Genomic DNA, 19,301 nt, shown 5'->3' with positions numbered 1-19,301 from the left:
CAATGAGGGTTTTTTAAAAAATTGATCTGGAAAAGTCATCTGCATCATTTCAGGTAGTTTAATATTACGCTCTTTGCGGTCAAATGTGTTTATCCCTTTTGCCTATGCTGACACTTATATTCCAGGCCCAAGTAGCTTTCCAGCAACTATAACGGTTAACCGATTAACCATTGGTATGACTATACGACATCGTATGGTGCTTGACTGAAAAGTTAAGTTTTTATATTGGTTGCTATTGCTGAGCAATGTTCATAAAAGTTTTGTAAAAAGAAAAAAGGATTTTTATTTGAAAAGGTTGAGTTGTTTAATTACTATTATTTAAAGGTCGGTAGCCCACATAAATGTCTTAAAGCTTTGCCGTTACAACCTGCTTGTCGTAGCTGGCCATAGGCCACTTATATAGTCTCTGCATTTGAAGAAGCTTTAAAATAAACAATTCAAGGGGAATAATAATACGCTGTATAAGGTTACCATGTATGCGACATGATCGATAAGGAACGAAAATTACTTTAACTGTAGTCTACTGGCTGCTAACGCTATGCACGAAGTGTGTCACAAATGCAGCAGGTTTGATTAGGTTATGCTGTGAATGAAGCGGACATCAGAAATTTAAAAAAATGGTCTTAATTATATTTCTACACACATGTGCAATTATAATTATATGGTTGCAAGACTGTGAAATGTAAACTTTAACTGTAAACAACCAACTTTATGACAAAAAGTTATGCTCCAACCCCACTACTTTTATGATTCATCTCGCACTAGATCTACTAGGCTATATTCACCTTTTATAAGCTAACATTTATAAACTAAAAGTATTGTCTGGAAGTACAAGTTTAAAGCTAAAAAGTGAATTCAGATAAAAAAGTGGATAGTAATGCATATAAGCTAAAATAAACTGAAAGCAAACCAGCACCCCAAATATCCCGCTTTGGAGAGAATTATTGTATAGTATAAGCTATACGTCGTTACATAACAGAATTTTTGTGGGCTTCACGAAAAATTATTTGTCGTAGGCTTTTGGTTGCTAATTTTTAAAGTGACACTTTAACACATGCAATTGGTATAGTAGCCTGCTTTAATTGTCTGCTTGCTACGAAAATGCCAAATACTTACCAATTTCGATGACATGACACTCTTATATTGTAGTATGATTTTTTTGAAAAAAATACGATCTTCACCTTTAAATAGTATGTGGTAGAAATGTAGTCTCCTTCCTTGACTTGTTAATTACACGTTTACCTAAATAGGAATATTGATGATAATTTTTCCTGCGCCCGAAAACCTGAATTTTGTTGTTTTAACTATCGGTTAATTATTATAGGTCATTCCTGACGTTTCGGCGGATTAGATGTGCTTGACGAAAATTAATTACAATATGTCACTAGACTAATTTTCACCGTTACACCCTCTATTAGCGCAAGATTTAAGTGAAGTATGATGCATAAAATATATAATATAAAACGTCATTTTCGTCTAAGCCTTATTATGTTGAACTTTCAACCTTGATTTTATCACTTAACTCATATTGAGACATATGACTACTCCGCATAATGATACCTTATCACAGCATATTGGAGTAGGCGACTATAAAAACTTGCGGTAAGCAATTATAGTCTCAAAGTATTATAACTATTGTTGTTTGTTTTGTTAGTATTTATTGCACTTAGCATAACTAATGAAAATTGATGTATTTTTTCATTGAAAATAGTGGAATTAAAAATACCCCAGTAATTTGTTAATTCTTACAATCACGTGACTTGGGTTGTCTGTTATTTTAAATAAAGTTATTTCAAGCTGTTAGTAAGCCAGAAGCAGCCAAACTTGTTAAGTTGCAACAGTCAGTTACTCCACTTTTGCAAAGATTTGATTACCCTACTGAAGAGTTTATACGATACCCCAAATTTCTCCAGCGCAGAAAGTCGTTTCTGAGCCAATTTTATGGCGCAGAATGGCAGTAATTTCCTATGGTGTAAGTATTACGTTAGCATGGTGCACATTTTTCCTTTGCATTTATTGGCGCATTTCCGTAAACTAGAAAGTTTGCATGATGCGTCTGGCACAGAAAGTTCGCTTCTGCGCCAATTTTATACCGCTTTTTTGTCATTTTGCCTTTTATTTTATATTACGTTGACGTGTCGCAAATTTAGGCTGTACACTTATTGGCATCCTGAAAGCAAACTTTGCAGTAGGCTATAGTGGGCCAAAATGATCGACTATAGGCCTATAGAGCAGTGGTTCTTAATCTTTATTTTCCTCGACCCAAAATCTCATCTGTGGGAGCGTTGACGACCCAAGTTGAATTTTGAGTATATTATAGCCTACTTATTTTGGAGGTCTCTCGCGTATGGTATAGAATAGAACAGACATCGCTTATAAGAAATATTGACTTTCAGTGTTGTATAGCCACTACCCTGTCGCAACCCATTTTCGAAGGCTCTGCGATCCAGGGGTTAAGAACCACTGGACTAGAAGCCTAATAATTAAAAAGAAAATCTTATACCATATTCTAATTATGTCTACATTTTTAAGTAACCTACTTAACTCGTTTTGCGCAGGAAAATATTCAATGATTGTGACTTTAAAGAACAATCAGAATAATTTCCCTGTACAGAAAATAAATCAAAATACCGTAATTATAGCAATCAAGCCTACGTATTAAACTAGGTTTATCAAAATAAGTTTGAAATGATTAGCGATTGACTTAAAATTGCTAGTTGTGATCACAATCAACGTATTCGGCGCATCTTTCTAAGCTAAAGTTATGTTATTTACCTATAGAAAAGAAAAGGAAATCTTAGATTGTTACGCTATCCATGTAGCCTTGCTCATAGTCTATAGGTCTAAGCTTAACATTCAACTAATCTCATATTACTGTTACTTTCACTTAAATAAGATATTTCACAGAAAACCAAATTACCAGCGATATAACTGGTACACACAAGAAGTGCCAATGGCACATGACGGAGGAGCGTTTGGGAAGGGCAGACGCGCCCTTTATGGAGCAAATGCCACCTAAAGGCAGAAGGGCTCAAATCAAAGAGTCAATGGCATCTCAAAAGGAAGAAGGCAATGGCAAACCATTTCCTTATTGTGCCAAGAAAACTTTATGGAATTACAAAGCAACAGTCCATATAGTCAACCACGACTAAGTGGAACCCGATGTTGATGATGGCACCTAAACATTAACGAAGTTAACTGATTGATACCTTATTGACCAGACTGCAAAGTAGGCCTACTGGTATGTCGTGGCAGTTTTTGCTGAGAACTCGCATGTCTTGATATGCACCCTAGTCCCCGACTGGAAAGTACGGCAGTTTTTGACAAGAAATCATGTGTACAAAGCTACAAATTTGGTGGCGTGCACTCTCTCTTTTGTTTATTGATTATAAATCGGTGTTCAAACAACCAGTTTTTCTTTATTTATTATGTGTAGCCTAAATTGGGGTGAAAATTGTGAGCAACATCCATCTGACCAAAATTTAACCTTTTGGAGCAGTGATTCCCAACCGCGGCTCCAAGCTAGCCTTCTTGCGGCTCTCATTGACCCCTGAAAATCCCAAAAAAAATATAAAACATCTATTTATAATAATTAGGGCGATTATTTTTTGACTTGTCAGTTGGAGTTGGAGTCAAGTTGGACATTAAATTGATTTGTGTTATTTTTCTTGTCAGTTTTGCTATTCGTTGGTACATGCTTTCATGCTTTAAAATTTTAGTTATAATTACTTTAGTGTTATCATGCGGCTCCATACGTACTCTGGAGTTTGAAATTCGGCCCCGACACCAAAAAAGGTTGGGAACCACTGTTTTGGAGTGACAGACTAGTTTCACTTTGAAGCTTTTTCAACAACATATTGCAGAGATGAAACGTAACGCTTCCAGAATGCTCATTCTCTGGTGTTGTTAGAACAAAATTTTTGCATTGAATTTTTTCTCTGATTTTGTCATAACAACATGCTGTAAACCCTGAAAATTGGGTATTACCAAAAAAAGCAGCCTTAACTTCATTTTGATTGACATTTTTGTAGTTCATTGCATAGTCTACGTGGATCACTGCTTCCCCTTGCTGCAAACCATCAATGTCCAATTTACATTGCATGCGTTGTGCTCTATTAATGAAATAATGCATTTTCAGTGAAGCTACATCTTTTTTATTTTGTCATAGGCTTCTGAACCACAACTAAAACTTTTTCAGGATAGGAACGGCCACTAATTTTCTTCCATGTATAGTACGTAATAATATTTATGCAATGAATATCATCAAAATTTGCATCTGGACATTCAGAACATAGTTCTTGGGCACAGATTTTTTTCATTGGATTGCAAGTTACAGCATTTAACAAAAGGTGGCAATTTAATGGAACAGAAATTGTATCATTAACTTTATTCACTGCTTCACAAAACAAAGTAGTGTTTTCACAAATCGGGCATAAACAAGTGTTTCTTGGAATGTCTCTCTGATACGTAAATTGTTTGTTAAGTTTTATAAACCTGTACAAAGTGGAAAATTTTATGTTGTTAATTGAGTCATCTGAAGAATCCTGCATGAGTGAAGTGAGCTCTACAATTGTCCACATTAAGTAATGCTTTTGTTGGAATACTTTTTAACCATTTTTTCTTCCTATATAAACTTGGTTATTTTGACTAGGTAACACATACGATACATCAGGTCGCTGCAAAAATTCACAAATTGTATCTGCAGTAACTTCTTGGTTCACAATTTTTGGTCTTCCTGGTCCACCATTGCTAGGTATAAGGGGCACAAACTTACAATTCAAAGACCTTGCAAGTTGAGTAACTGCTTCAACCTGTTTTGTTGGGCTTGTTGGAAGAGCTTTTTCAATTTATTTACAGATCTGTTTAAGGAAGAGCAACTTTTATATCCTTTATTGATTTTTACAACTAAATTCCTTTTTTTCTGACAGTAGCTTAGTTTTTTTCTTTCACGGTCTTTTTTCAGATAATTTTTCCTTGCTTCACTGTCATGTTTTAAGGCTTCTCGCTGTTTCTGTTTTCTTTCTCTGTCTTTTTTGCTAATTTCTTCCATGTTCCATTTACTATTATTTCTAGACTTTAGTTTCCTTTCTTTGGCAGACATGGCTGTTTGCCCGATTGGTTTCCGTCCCATAGTAATCTTATGTAAAAAACTAACACCAAAAACTAAAAATATTTTGTTAAATTATTAACTTTTACCAAAAATATGGTTAATGTATTAAAATGACATTTTGTGACAGTCGGAGAATAATTTCAAAAGATATTATTTCTACCTGAAACTAGGAAAGGTCTAATAAAAGGTATTCTGTTAATTGACAGCACCAATACAGATGGTTTTTCCATACATTTACTTTTAACAACAAACATAAATCTACATAAAAAACTGAATCCATTTTTTGTGACGGATGGAGAAAATATTTAAACAATGATAATCTAAGTCATTTAAGAAATTTCTACTAAACTGCAATAAGCTTTTTGATGATCTGTTTTTGCTTTTATTCAAGATTAAATAATTTTGCATGCAAATAAAAAGAATTTTTAAATTAAATTTGCTTTTTGTTTTTTGTTTATTAAACGTTCTCAAACATTGTTAAGGTACGCTTAATAAAAAATAATAATAAAAAAACAATCGTATAAGTTTCGGAAAAAAACACAGAGTACTTCCAAAGGCATTCTAGGTTAGAAAGCAGTGTCATTGAGTTCACTGGGGTTCGGTTTATACGTCATGTCGCAGCATTTAAAATAGCATTGGTGGTATCTATTGTCTACGAATTGGAACGAGAAATCTGTACAATTACATCGTATTAGAGCTCCATTGCATCCCTCACAGTAGACCGGTTCTTCAAATTGTGGAGCCTCTTTCGCTGGGTCGTTGCTTCTCCGGACTTGAACGTAGTTCTTGCACGCACATCGGACTTCTGTAATTTCGTCTATTGGCAACTTGGCAAAGTCAAATGCCATATGATCTATCTTACTTCTTTGTGTTTCCTGTTTTTCTAGATTTTCTGTTGAGTCCCCGCTGATATCCTTTCTCTTGTTCCCTCGGTTCGCATTAGAGTTGAGCTCCGGGCTCTCCTCCGACGGGGGCTCTATTTTTGCTCGGCTCCTCCTCACGCGTAAACTGCTCCTTTCTTTTGCTCGTCTTTGCTCATCTGTTTCTGCATGGGCAGAAACCTCTTTATGATTTTCGCTGGGGGAAGGTGATGGTCCCTCCTCGTCCGATTCCAAATTTCGAGCAGTCGTCATCGGAGAGTCTTGTCCAACCGGATTGTTCGTATCTTCCTGGAATCTCTTTGGGCATTCTTTAAATTTGTGTCCCTGTTCTGTGCAGTAAGAACAAGTTGAGATTTGCCCGTTGTAGCTTACCGCACATCTTATTTTGCCTAAGTATAGATACGATGGGAGTTGGTGCCGCTCCATCGTCTTCTTGTTGACTTTGTATATCCTTCTACCGTCTTTTATACCATATTTGTCGACACCCAGTTGAGCTGGGCCTTGGATCTCGAATTCTTTGAGGATTTCATCGAGGTGTCTCTGTGGGTAGTCGATCGGTACCCATCTGATCGTGAGATCTATTCTCTCGTCTCCATGGGCTATGGCCGACTTTCCTTCCGGCCTCTTGCGGAGTAAGTCTGCAAGTCTTATAGCATTGTTTTTCCTGTCTACAGTAATATTTACCGTGTTTCCAGGTTTCTGTATGATTCCTTCGATGTACTCTATCGGTATCTTGGTTTCTTTTAGTAACCTGTAGATGTCTTCCCTCTTGTTGTCATTGATCAGTTGGATGGTTATTTCGCGATGGTTGCTGTATTCTGCAGCCACGTCGTTATTCCATTGTCTTTTGACTCTGTCTGCATATGTGAAGGTCTCGGCCATTCTTCACCTATGCTTTCCAGAGATCTAAATCTTCAATCTTCACAATCTTCAATCAATTCTTGCGGTCTGCTTGGTTCGTGCCATTTTTCTTCAATACCATAGGTTTAGGAATTTTTAAATTAAATTTGCTTTTTCATGATTTGGATAACCTAAAACTCTTAAAATTCCTGACCCTGTCTTCAAAAGTACAATTTTTATACCAGTTTTAAAATGGGATAAAAATAGAAGAAAAAAAACCTTTAACTTGTGGTCACTAGCAATGCAAAAGTTACAATATAAAATAGACAGGAGCACTAAATTGTTTAACTTCAAGTCTTCCATGACTCATATTAAGCAAAATTTCATCATGATTCCATAGTTAAAAAATTGAGTTAGATGGTACATCATTTTGAAACACACCCATACATGGTTTTGTGTTGTGTCGATTTTGGACATGTTTTGATGATGTGTTTTGATTTGTTGTGTGAAGGCATATTCATCTGCTTTCTTTTTTTGAAACTAGCAGGTGTACCTATATACACATTACTTTGGAGAATAAAACAGCCTCAATAGAATTTTCTGCGTTTTTTGTGGTGTACTCAAATTACCCCAAAAATGTTGGAAAATTGGATATAGAGAAGTCATCTGAAAAAAGGTTTTTTTGTTTACTTAAAAGAAAGAAATTATGCTTTTACAACTACATAGTTAGAAAGTAGATGCATGTAATGTCATGTTCAATCACAGTAAATCAACAGTAAATTTACATGGACCCATACAAATTTTATTTAATGCTATAGGTGAAAATTACTCAAATTACCCCTTCCCCTACTTTAGTTACCTGCCCTGCAGATACCATGCTAACTTTTATGCATTTCACATCGCATGCTACGCCGACCACGTATCTAGATGTCAAATCCAATAAGTCCAGTGGGTAGGATTCAAACCGCTGTTAAATAAATATCAGGAAAGATATTTTTTAATGTGTAGAAAATCCATATGCTATTTACCTGAGTTAAGTTGTTTCAATTCAATGCCTAAAAGGCTTGCAATTTAATGAAGAATCAAAGTGGTTCCTCATTTCTATTGTTAACTATAGACAATTGAAAAAATTTTGATGTGAAGCATATATGGTTATGGCAACTCTATATATAATATTTAATTCTTTGTAAGTGTAATTTGTAATAGCATTGCTTTTAAAATCTGAAACAACTATGTTTGTGCTGTCATTTTACTCATTCTTGAATTTCTCTTTTGTGGAACTTTGTGATTATGCAGATTTGTGACTTACTAATAGTAATACACCTTGTTACAACCCTTATAAAATTATGTCAAGTCGAATGATGTTTTGTTCTCCGCCAAAAATGATGGAAAAACATAAAGAGGGTAAAACAAAATTGACCCAAAAGGATGTAAGTTTTATGTTTTTACCTTACTGTTATCTTTCCATATGTTATGATGCTCGTCAATATTTCCCCAAATTTTTTAAAAAGTAAATCTTAAGTTTGATTTGACCTAAGTAAATACGGCATAACATTATGTGTATCAATAGGATATTCGACTGCTTCAAGCAGAAGCGGAGAAAATCAGAAACTGGCATGTTCAAGCCGAAATGACCACAAAACAATTGGTAGGCTAGATTAGAAACATTGTTTACCAATACATATAATACATGTCATAGTAACGTAGACTTTAGTTCGAAGAACAATTTCAAACCCAACAATATTATTATACAAATTATCTTAGGAAAAATCTGTGCAAAATCTAACACAAACTGTTGAATCTCAAAGAAAGTCATTAGTAGAAGTACAAATGGAGAATGAAAGTTTAAGTACCAAAATGCAAGAAGAAATAAATAAAAGAGTTGCTTGTCTTCAGAAGTATGCTTGCCAGTTCAGTTTTTTGTGCTGTTGTTTCTTAAATTATTTGTCACTTCTGGTGTTTGATACACTTAATAGACTGTCAAATGAGGTTGTTTTCGTAGTTGTATAGCTGTATATTTGTAATCGTGCATACTTTCCAATGACTGGTGACATACAATTGTTTATCTTGCACATTTTTTCCTTATATTTATTTCAGAGTGGATGCAACTCGTGAAATGTGTAACTTATTAAAGACTCAAGCTTGTGAACTGGAAGGAACATTAAATTACTGTCAAGACTTAAAAAGTGAAATAGAGTTCGACAATGCCGATAGAAAATTAGTATTTCAGGTCAGTATTTTGAAACATTTTATTGCACGTTGGTGGAAGTTGATGTTGAATAAGCAACACAAACTTTGTGTACACATTTTGTAGAAACTAGCAAGTGATTTCAATGCCATGTCTGATGCATTCAAGAAAGAAAAAGAGACGCACAATGAAACTGGTGACTTAAAATATGAGTTTTGCAGCTATGGTTATGGTTTTTCTATATACAGTCAAAAGTTGTTTACTGAACTTTATTCAAAATATGGTTCATAGAACCTCCTGGACTTCCAGTGAATTGCATATCAAAATGCATGTAAACATCCACAATAGAATCCGCTTTATATGACCATTTTGGCACGGTCCCGAATTTTGTCACGTAAAATTTTCCGTTTACTATGTACAGTCTTCGGATATTAATTATTATGACCATTTTTCCATCTTTTTCGTAGTTTTCTAATAATTTTTCTTGTCAATTATGCAAACTCACAGTTATGATTGGGAGACTTGTATTCTCAATTGACCTAATGATGTTCACTTTTATGTTACTGCCTAATGTTAACGAAATAAATGATGAATTCGATATTTTTTTCATTCTATGCTAAACTACATCGATCCTGGTGTGCTTAAACGGTGCTGTAGCAGTTTTGGTTATCGTGACCATTCGGATACTATGACCAAAACAGTCTGGTCTCAAGGTGGTCGTATTAAACGGAGTCTACTGTAATAATAACTCAAAGCTCTTAACTTAAAATTTCTGTTAACTCGCCCCAACTTGAAATAACTTCAGATAACTTGAAATATGTTAATCGGTTCTTTCAACTTTAGGTTAATGAGCTTCCATTGTTTGAAACTTCTGGAAATAATAAAGGGTCCTTTCTTAGCACAGTATTTGTAACTTCATTTAATATATATTTTTACAGTCATACTTCAGAACAAAACCAGTTTATGTTTGAAAGCCCAAAAGATTCTAAAACATTTATTTTCCAGAGTAATAAACTATTTTGTATACAAAAGAGAACTAATACTGGTAAGAGAATTAGCTCATTTTGGAGATGTCCAAAATATCCATTTCAATTCCCAAGATCCCATGATTTCAGCTCAAAAATTCAGTTGCGCTCCCAAATTTATACTACCTAATTTTCCAATGCTAATAACTTTTAAAATAATTAATAATAATGTATAGTACGCCATACGTAAGAATGATGAAAACCAAGTAATCTACTATAAGTTATTTGTAACAAATGGTTGTTTATTTACTTGTATTGTAATAAAATAATTATATATTCTAATATTAGTTTTAATTCATAAATTGTATGCAAATTCTTTTATTGAAAACATGTGCATACATAGATTATTTCAAATTCAATGAGGCTTGAGCATATCGTTTTATTTAAAGCTAAGTATTAACTGAAGTATAACTTCTTGGACGAAATATTTTTGACGGTAAAGAAAATTTAAATTCAGTGTAGAATTACTCTAACTAAAACTCTTAAGTTCTGACATATTGCTAAAATGTTTTTCTTTACTGAAATCATTGTTTAAACACTTTTAAATTTGCAAACTAGTGGAAGCTTTCAAAAAACAGTTAAATGATGAACATGCTAAACATGTGGAAATTGCTTCATCACAAACGAGAAAGGTAGAAAATGTTTGAATTTAAGTAAATTGTTTAAATGTTTTCTACAGCCATATTTGGTTAGTTCCATTGTTGTTACAGTGGATGCCTAGTCACAGTGATCACTTTAATTTGTGTTTTATGATGAAGATCTCAGATTGCTTGCAACTCGTTTCTCAAAATGACATTACTATTGAGGTTCTAACACATTCTTTGTCTGACACTAATAATAACCTGACTGAACTAGAGAAGAATTACAACCTTCTATCCAACAAAGAAAAGGAACTTAATTTATTAAACAGAAAATTAAGCTTAGAGCTTAGTCTATTGCGTTCTGTGAAGAATGATCTGACAGTGAGTATAACTATGCTCTGTTTTTGCAAAAAAGAAACTTTAAGTAAAAGTTTATTTCTTGTTGATGAACTTAACAATAGTAAATTAGAAAGTACTTCTTTTCTCGAATAATTGAATGCTTTTTGAATTAAACTATTATGCCATTATACCATCCATCTTTGTTCAAATTAAGATTGTGAGTGCAGGAAGCTAAACAATGTATTGTTTGGTAGAAGATCCATTGTACTTTTGTAAGACGCAACCCATTTATCATAATCATGTTGCAAAATATATATTCAGTCAATGTAGATCAGGAGTGCCCAACCAATCGATCGCGGTCTACCAGTGATCTGCAGATACATCCCAAGTCGATCGCGAGGTTATTAGAAAAAATAAAGTTGTTTTACATGTAACTGTTTATTTTGTGATTTGGGGTGATTATGTCTTCTAAGTAATCGAGTAAATGTTAAGTTTTACTCAATTTTGAATAGCTATTTGTTTTTTAACAGCATACTGTTGCCGCTTTAATTCAAAGTTGGCAGTGCACGTTTTCTGTCTTTATGTCATTATGATGTATGAAAGCGATTGTTTATAAGTATAACCAAAAGTGATGCTTAAGCGTGGTTGACGGTTCAGTCTGCGACCAACGCAACTTTTTATTATTTGCCCTGTCTTACTGAAACTTATTTGGCCTTAAAAACTGAATAATGAGTCGATTACTGTATCTTAGGTACCTAAACAATCCAATATTCACCCGACTACCAATGGAGAAACCTGATCAGTTTTTTTGAATAAAATTCAATCATCAAACCTTTTAAGCGATTGACAATCTTTTTCAAATAACGATTTTCTTAACTCTGTTTGTGAGAGGAGGTTTTCTGTATGTATGTGTTTGAGAGAGGGTGGGTTTGTGATGAGATTGAGATGTCTACCCTCAACAAGGATTTTAAATTTTGTGCAGGAATTCTACGCAAGGAAGAAAATAGGAAAGAAATTTAGTTTTATTGCTTCTACCATAAAAAAGTTTTATTAATAAATGTTATTACCCAATAAAGCTGTTAAGTAGTGATTACATTTTTAATTATGCAGAATATGTCTTTGTTTCGCAAAAAACTTTTTAGGATTTTGAGTGCATTTTCATTCATTTGAATTTTGCCTCCGATTTAAATTTGCCTTATATTTCTTTGTGACATCACACAATGTATTTTATGGTAGGGTTTGGAATTTTGTGTTGGGGGGATTCGAAAACGTTTGAGATTAGCAATTAAAAATTATGAAGAAACACCGAAAACGATGAGTGTGGATTTGTGATGTTGACAATGAACTAGTAGACCGCAGGAGATTGGCTCCTTGAAAAGTAGATCAGAAAAGGTTGGGCACCGCTGATGTAAATGTTTTGCATGTCGTGAGCTTAGTTGTTTTGACAGCTTTCATTGAAAGAAACGTCTGGTAAGTTAACCCAGACCACTGAAAAGCTGAAGATATCACAACGATTGAATACTTATTTAGAAGATAATTTGAATGAAAAGTGTTTTCAAATACAACACCTAGAAGAGAAATATGAGTACGATACCGATGCCTTGCAAACTCAATCTGAGCAACAACTGGGCAGGTAGTTTAAATAATCAAAGCGCTAAAGTACAACTAGTTACAAAAATCATATAGAGATTATTTTCTAAGCAGAAGTACAATTTTAACAAGTTTGAACAGTTGAGCAAATACATTTTGAACTATTTAAATAATAAGTTGCCTTACAAATAAATGAATTTAAAGTTCGCAAAAAAAAGATGTGTATACTCTGTCATGGTAGCTGCTGATGGTTTGGTAAGTATTCTAGAATCTAGATAATGTATACTTCAGTTGTTCAGCTTGTCCATGATTTAACGGATGTGTCAATGTGCTGACATGAGTTAAAAACTGAATAAGCAGTTAGTGGTTAAGAATTGGCATATTTATCATATTCTGACTTTTTGGAGTATTGCTTAATTTTTGAAATCGGCCAAATACTATTTGATATAGTAATAGTGTGTATGCACCAAATCCTTTTGTTAATCCAAACATCATCAAAATTTTAAGACATTTATGAGTTTCCTTTCTACACCCTCAATCAGTTTAAAATACAATCGTTTTACAGTTACATGTTGTACTGATCCAGTATTCCTGGGTGTTCCAAAACCAAATTGCGAAGCACTAAGGTGTTCTTTGAGTAAAAAATAAAATCAAGTGATAGATATTAAACAAAGATATAATAGACAAATTCTTTCGTTATTATATTGTTGATTGGTAGTTATGTTGTGATTGAACGATGTAAATACTGAATACTTCCATCATTTTATATTGTTAGTTGTGTGCCTTGACATTTCTTGGCTAACCCACATCAAACTACTTAGCAGCATACCAAAAGTTAGTAAACAGGTTGTAATCTGGCTATAACTGTTACTTCTCTTGTCACACAACTCCTATTTTTTTCTAAGTTCACCAAAAACCATGATAGGGTTAGTGATCTGGACCTAACATACAACTTTGCCAAGTTATTGAATGATTGTATTAACTAGGCTTACTTTGTTTCAACTGCATCATATTCTTAACAGTCTAAAACAACTACCTAATATAATTCACCTCAATTGAAGCATGTTGTCATTCTGTGAAATTTAGAATAGAATGATTGTTGACAACTCAAAAGTTCTGCAGTACTTCCCTTATCAATCCATCCAGAAATTAAGTACACAACTACAAGAAGAGTTGCATTGCCTGGTGACACTGTTACCCGCCTAAACACTTTAAAGATTTATATTGAGAAATCATAATCGCACAGTCTACATTTACTACTGATTAGTAACATCATAACTTGTAACTCATGCTTGATGAAGTAATAACTTTAATAACTATTTTCTACTTTATATAAAATAAAGGAAGACTTAAAAGTGCCATTCCTTGTTCAGGATGGAGATTTTAAATAAAGAGATTAATAACAAAAGTAAGTTGTTGGAGGAAAATCAGATTAAAATTGATCATCTTGAAAAGACATGTTATGATGCAAGTACAAAGGTATGTTTTTCTGGATCCTTGATTGTAATTTTGGTTTTATTTGTCAATTTATGACATCCTGTTCAATTCTTCAACACATTTACTAGGTAGATTTACTAGACTCATTTACTAGATTTCATTGCTTGAGGATTATAAAAATGAACTGAATGAAAAATACAACCAGCTAGTTAACACAAAGGCAGATGATTTTACTAAGCTTCAACAATACCAGAATACAATTGACCAACTGATGTTTGAATTATCTGAGTTAAAAGTATGTGTTTGCAATGCTATGTAATTCAATTTGTTGTCTTGTTAGGTAAGAATAACCAATTGGTAAATTAAGTACCGTAGTTATGAGTTCCACATTGTTATTATAAAAAGACAGTTTTGTTTCTGCAATAAATTACTTTATGTATTTCTAGCTCATCAAAGCGTCTATGGAAGAAAAATTCTCAGAGTCAAGGTAAGACACTTCTACCGTACTCTTGTAATAAAAGAAGTAGGACTAAGGATTTCATAGTGTGTTTAAAATGCTGATTTAAAACTTGAAAATGTTATGTTTTTGCTTCTTAAGGAATCACAATGGTTTTACTGTAGAAAGCATTTAATGTCATACAAAAACAAGTTATTACTGTCAAATTATACATGTACCTAATTAACTTTTTTTTGAAGCGCTAGACCATGAGATTAAACTGCCAGCTCGTTGCTTTCTGGGCTGTTTCATTAATTTAAATTGAAAATAATTGAATGTTATGTGTATCCTAAATTACATATACTGTTCAAATAGTTGAGTAACCTTGCTGGCAGTGTGGCATAATTGTGACTTTGCGTACAGATCGGGCAATGCTATTTTAAAGGAACGAAATGAGAGTCTGCAAAAAGAATTAACTGAATTAAGAAGCAATGAGACTGACTTGCATATAAAAACAACTGATTTGGTTGAAAAGGTACTTTTATCTAAATTATTTACTGTAGTTATCATTTTAAAATGGATACCCTTTTGTTTTAACTTTTACTAATTTAAAATTAAATACTTGAGAATTTAACTTTTTTTCCACTGCATTTTTTCTAAGCCTTTTATTCACCTGTACTTTTAGCTTGAAAACTTGGAGAAAGATCTAGGTACACTCAATGAAGAGCAGAAAAAAAGTTTGCATGCTCTGACTGAAAAAGAAAATTTTATTTCGACTTACCAAGGAGAACTTAAATTAAAAACACTTACTTTAGAAGATCAAACAAAGGCTCTCAACCTTTCTGCTCAGCTATATGTTGGTTTTATATTTAAATGGTTTTATTTATACAGTTATTTCAGTTCTTAAAAAAAATAAGTTTAACAAAAAAAATCTTAAATTATTTATTATTTTTTATCTCATTAGAATGAGTTGCAAGCAATTAGGAATAGCCAAGCACTTGAACTTTGTGAACTTAATAAGCAAATCAAAGTGATAAATGATGAAAAATTATCTCAGATGAAGCTACATCAGGTACGTCTCTTTTACACAAAACGTTTTATAAGAAATATTTTAACCAGTATGCACAGCGACATTGCGAAAATTTATCGTAAATTGTTTTCATTGTGCATTCAGTATTGCAGTATGATTTGCTTTATTTATGGCACAGACCATCATAAAATCATGTTTGATTGGGAAAAATGCATTTGCTTTAAGAATAAAATTCTTTCCTCAATTTTTCTACAGAATGAAAAGCAAGATTTGGAAGAAAAGCATGCGGCTGAAATCACAAAGATGCAGGATGAAATAAAAAAAGCCCAAGACAAGTTGCAAAACGAAATATCAAAAAATCAACTGCACAGCCAATGTAATAAGGTGCGGTTTTAAATAGTATGGTTTTAGACAATATCTCAAAATTGGATTCTCTCATAGCGTTACCAGTTTAGACAATTAACCAATTACAATGCATGATACAGTATTTCCTATAGTGCTATTGTCGAATGGCCTTTATGTTATGGCTGATCCCCCAAACTCTTTGAATCGTGCCTGACTTTTTTATTTAAGTTACTTTTAATGTCTGCATAACAAAGTAAAATGTTTATCAAGTTCTCCCACGACCTACCAGTCCAGATCCACACACGGCTCCCATTGTTTGCAGTGTTTTTATCGTATTCCTCCCCTGTAATCCCAAACGTTTTGAAATCCTCCCCAACATAAATTTGGAGTAACTCCTTACTTGAAGTACATTGCAATGTCACAAGTCACATTGAAAGTAATGAAGCGGGCTTAACTTGGACGCAAAACTCGAACAAATGAAAATGCACTTCAAACTCTTAAGAAAAATTTAAATTTCTTAATGAAAAAAGACATATTTAGACATTTAACCTATTTGGAAACGAAATTACCACTTACGTGTTTTATTTATTTTGTAAATACCATTTTTTTAAATAAAATGATGTGGGCACAGAAGTAATGAAACCGAAACCTTCTCCATTTCCTCCCTTGACGAGGGTAGACATTGTGGCATATTTTATGTAGTGTGATACCCACATTTCCATGTTTAATTTGACTCTTGAAAATGGGCTGTTCCCCAGCATCGCATACGGGATACAACATCTGTAACTTTATTGAGCAAAATGTACGCCTTGCACGGGGCTTTATTGAATGCATATCTAGATCTAATTCTGGAACTCCCCGAGATACATAACGTACCAAATACATCTGCTCATCAGGTAAAGCCCTGCACGAATGCCTAATTGAAAAGGTGAGTTGGTACGATCCAACACAAAATCGCTGTAGTGACATTATATGGAATTGAATTAAATACAAATAAAGTACAAAGCATTTGGGGCGAAGCCGCCACAACATCATATCACTAACCCTTCCTCTCTCAAACACGCATACAGAAAACCTTTCTCACGAACAGCGTTGGAATAATCATTATAGGTAATCGATTGTCAATCGTTAGCATATTTTTGGTAATCGAATTTTTGTTCCAATAAATCCTTTTTGTAATCAGTTGATAAATTAAAAGTATTATTAGATCTTTAACTACTTAAGTTTTAGTAATAAGTTGAATATTCAATCTTTAACGTTAACTACTTTTCAGTTTGGCATGGAAAATAATAAAATGTTGAATAGATCATAGACTGTACGGTCAATCAAGCTAGAGTGTCAACTTATATTTATGAGCAGTCCCATTGAGACAGCATAATAACGTGAATGCAGAACAACGTGCACTGCCTAATTTTGAAGTTAAGCGGTTACTATTTTTTCGACGTCATTAGGACATTACATGTCACCTGTTAAGTCAAGACAGTCTTTGGAATAAAGATGGTATCAAAGCTCAGAAACCATCATAGATGCACTGAGAAACAAAAAATCACATTAAAATGTGAAATAAGCAGAATAATTTGCAGCTGAAAAATTTAACTTCCTCTTGTTTTGTTGCTTTTCTTAAAAGTTGAAATTTTGGCTCACACTTTTCTAAGCAAAACTATGACATATTCTTGCTTGCACTTTTGAAGTGTGTTCGATTCAGTACCTTCTTATCTAAAATAGTTGCAGACGATGCAAAATATTTTACTAAATGGTATAGTAAATTACAAAAAAGTAATTATTCATTTTTATTCAGGTCCTTATTACTCCAGGTAACACATCACTTTGCAAGCCTCTCAGTTTTTCTAAAAGCAGAAAGATATCAAAACCACGGCGCAGTTTTTATGAACCGATAGCAAATGAAGTAATCATGTTTCTATTGTACCTAGTTGTATTTTGTAATAAATTTAAATTTAAAAACTCCAGCATACGTTTCCTTCTTTTGAAATGCTGCCTTTAACGCAGGTTTCTTTTTCTGGTGCTGATGAAAGTTGGTGCAAATCTCCAATACAGGCGAGTGGTGGAAAGTATACAAAACCAAAGCGCTTCACACTAAAACACAGCACTCCGATTCAAAGGGTACTAAAGCCAGGGAGCTTGATGGTATGCATTATGCTGTAAATGACAGCTGCTAGTATGCTAATACATATTCATTTACTCACGCCTCACTGCGTCATCATTCAGAACTTAAAAGCAAGCTTATTCGGTTCTACTCTGTTTAGCGCAATACAAAATCAGCTTCCGCAAAGAAATGTTCGGTTAAAAATTCACTCGCACGAAGGCCTGCAAAGAAGTCAGTTAAGGAAAATAAGAGTGCTAACGAATACAACTGGTTTGATGTAGACAAAGTTTATGGATTTTTTGAGTAACTCGCTTTGCAGCTTCATGCGACCATACTTTGCATGAAATAAAGACCTACAGATTGCCGATTGTACTAGTTATTGTGGTTATGAATTGTTACTTTCTGTTCTTCTGCGTGCCCGGAGATTTGGCTAAGCCTCTGAAATTTCTTAATGAAATCTATTACCTATACAAACATTTACTGCCAATTGTTGATGAAATGCGTAGTTTTCCTTTTTTTGTATTACCATTATATGGGTTCAGTGTTATGTGGTTTATTACATTTATTTATTCCGCTTGTATTTGAGGTACAATGTACAGTTGTACATACTTTCCTGCCATTATTTCGTATATTATTTATACTGAATATTATGTATTATAGCAATTGTTCTTTATAGTTAAACTGTTATGTAATGTTTGTTAACTGTTCTATTAAATTCCTTTAGTTAAATTTGAACGTTCCATTTAAGGCAAACAAGTGTCACTAGCAGAGATGCGTGTTTACGTTGTCGAAGGTCTAACATAATCACTTTAGATTTAGAATAATAAAAGTTTAGCTGCCACAAGGTGATGCCTTAGATGTCTTAGTCGTTTGATTTAAACGAATTTAGCTTACGATGCGAGATGGTCCACGGCTATACGCAGTTCTACCGATCCCGCAATCGTTCCATACCCACAAGTTGTCACACTATTTTATATTGTACCAACAGTTATAAATTCAGCAGTAACCTGAAAAGTATTTGCTTGCGTAGCATTTCCTACTTGAACACAAATTTTTCCATGGTAGTTTTTAATTAAGTTGAAGTTGAAAAAATGCGATCTTGGCACATTATTACCCTCGTGCCATATTCAATAACACCGCTATAATTAAATTAAATAAACATAACGAAAAATCAAAGGTTGTTTTTGCAAAATGTTCGAATCAGAACCTAGGCATTTGTGATTTTTCTTGTTTTTGTACCGGTTCCTTATTGGAACACAGAAAAACAACACAATCGTTTTAAAAAAATTGTACCCAAGACGTCACAGAATACGCTGAAGTATGCTGACGTTAAATCGTGAACAGGTGCCGTAGCCGAATTCCGAATTTAGAATGGAGGAGGCGAGAAAAGTGCGG

General features: G+C 33.6%; 1 protein-coding gene across 1 annotated transcript; it reads left to right on the top strand.

Annotated features, from left to right (window-relative positions):
- The first annotated feature begins 8,106 nt into the window (after nt 1-8,106).
- LOC143450322 (uncharacterized) lies at nt 8,107-18,952 on the top strand. Its single transcript, XM_076950817.1, has 18 exons — nt 8,107-8,261; nt 8,402-8,479; nt 8,596-8,729; nt 8,929-9,061; nt 9,146-9,215; nt 10,603-10,676; nt 10,803-11,006; nt 12,413-12,597; nt 13,928-14,033; nt 14,146-14,286; nt 14,438-14,478; nt 14,851-14,962; nt 15,113-15,283; nt 15,392-15,499; nt 15,713-15,841; nt 17,601-17,708; nt 17,810-17,947; nt 18,067-18,952. Exons 1-18 carry the CDS (start codon nt 8,178-8,180, stop codon nt 18,211-18,213), a joined length of 2,163 nt encoding a protein of 720 aa, XP_076806932.1. The 5' UTR covers nt 8,107-8,177; the 3' UTR covers nt 18,214-18,952.
- Nucleotides 18,953-19,301: the final 349 nt, after the last annotated feature.

Source organism: Clavelina lepadiformis, chromosome 1, assembly GCF_947623445.1.
Source record: "Clavelina lepadiformis chromosome 1, kaClaLepa1.1, whole genome shotgun sequence".
In the NCBI taxonomy this organism is placed as follows: Eukaryota; Metazoa; Chordata; class Ascidiacea; order Aplousobranchia; family Clavelinidae; genus Clavelina; species Clavelina lepadiformis.
The sequence above is the reverse complement of the archived record's forward strand: the minus strand, read 5'-3'. Positions and strand labels throughout refer to the sequence as shown.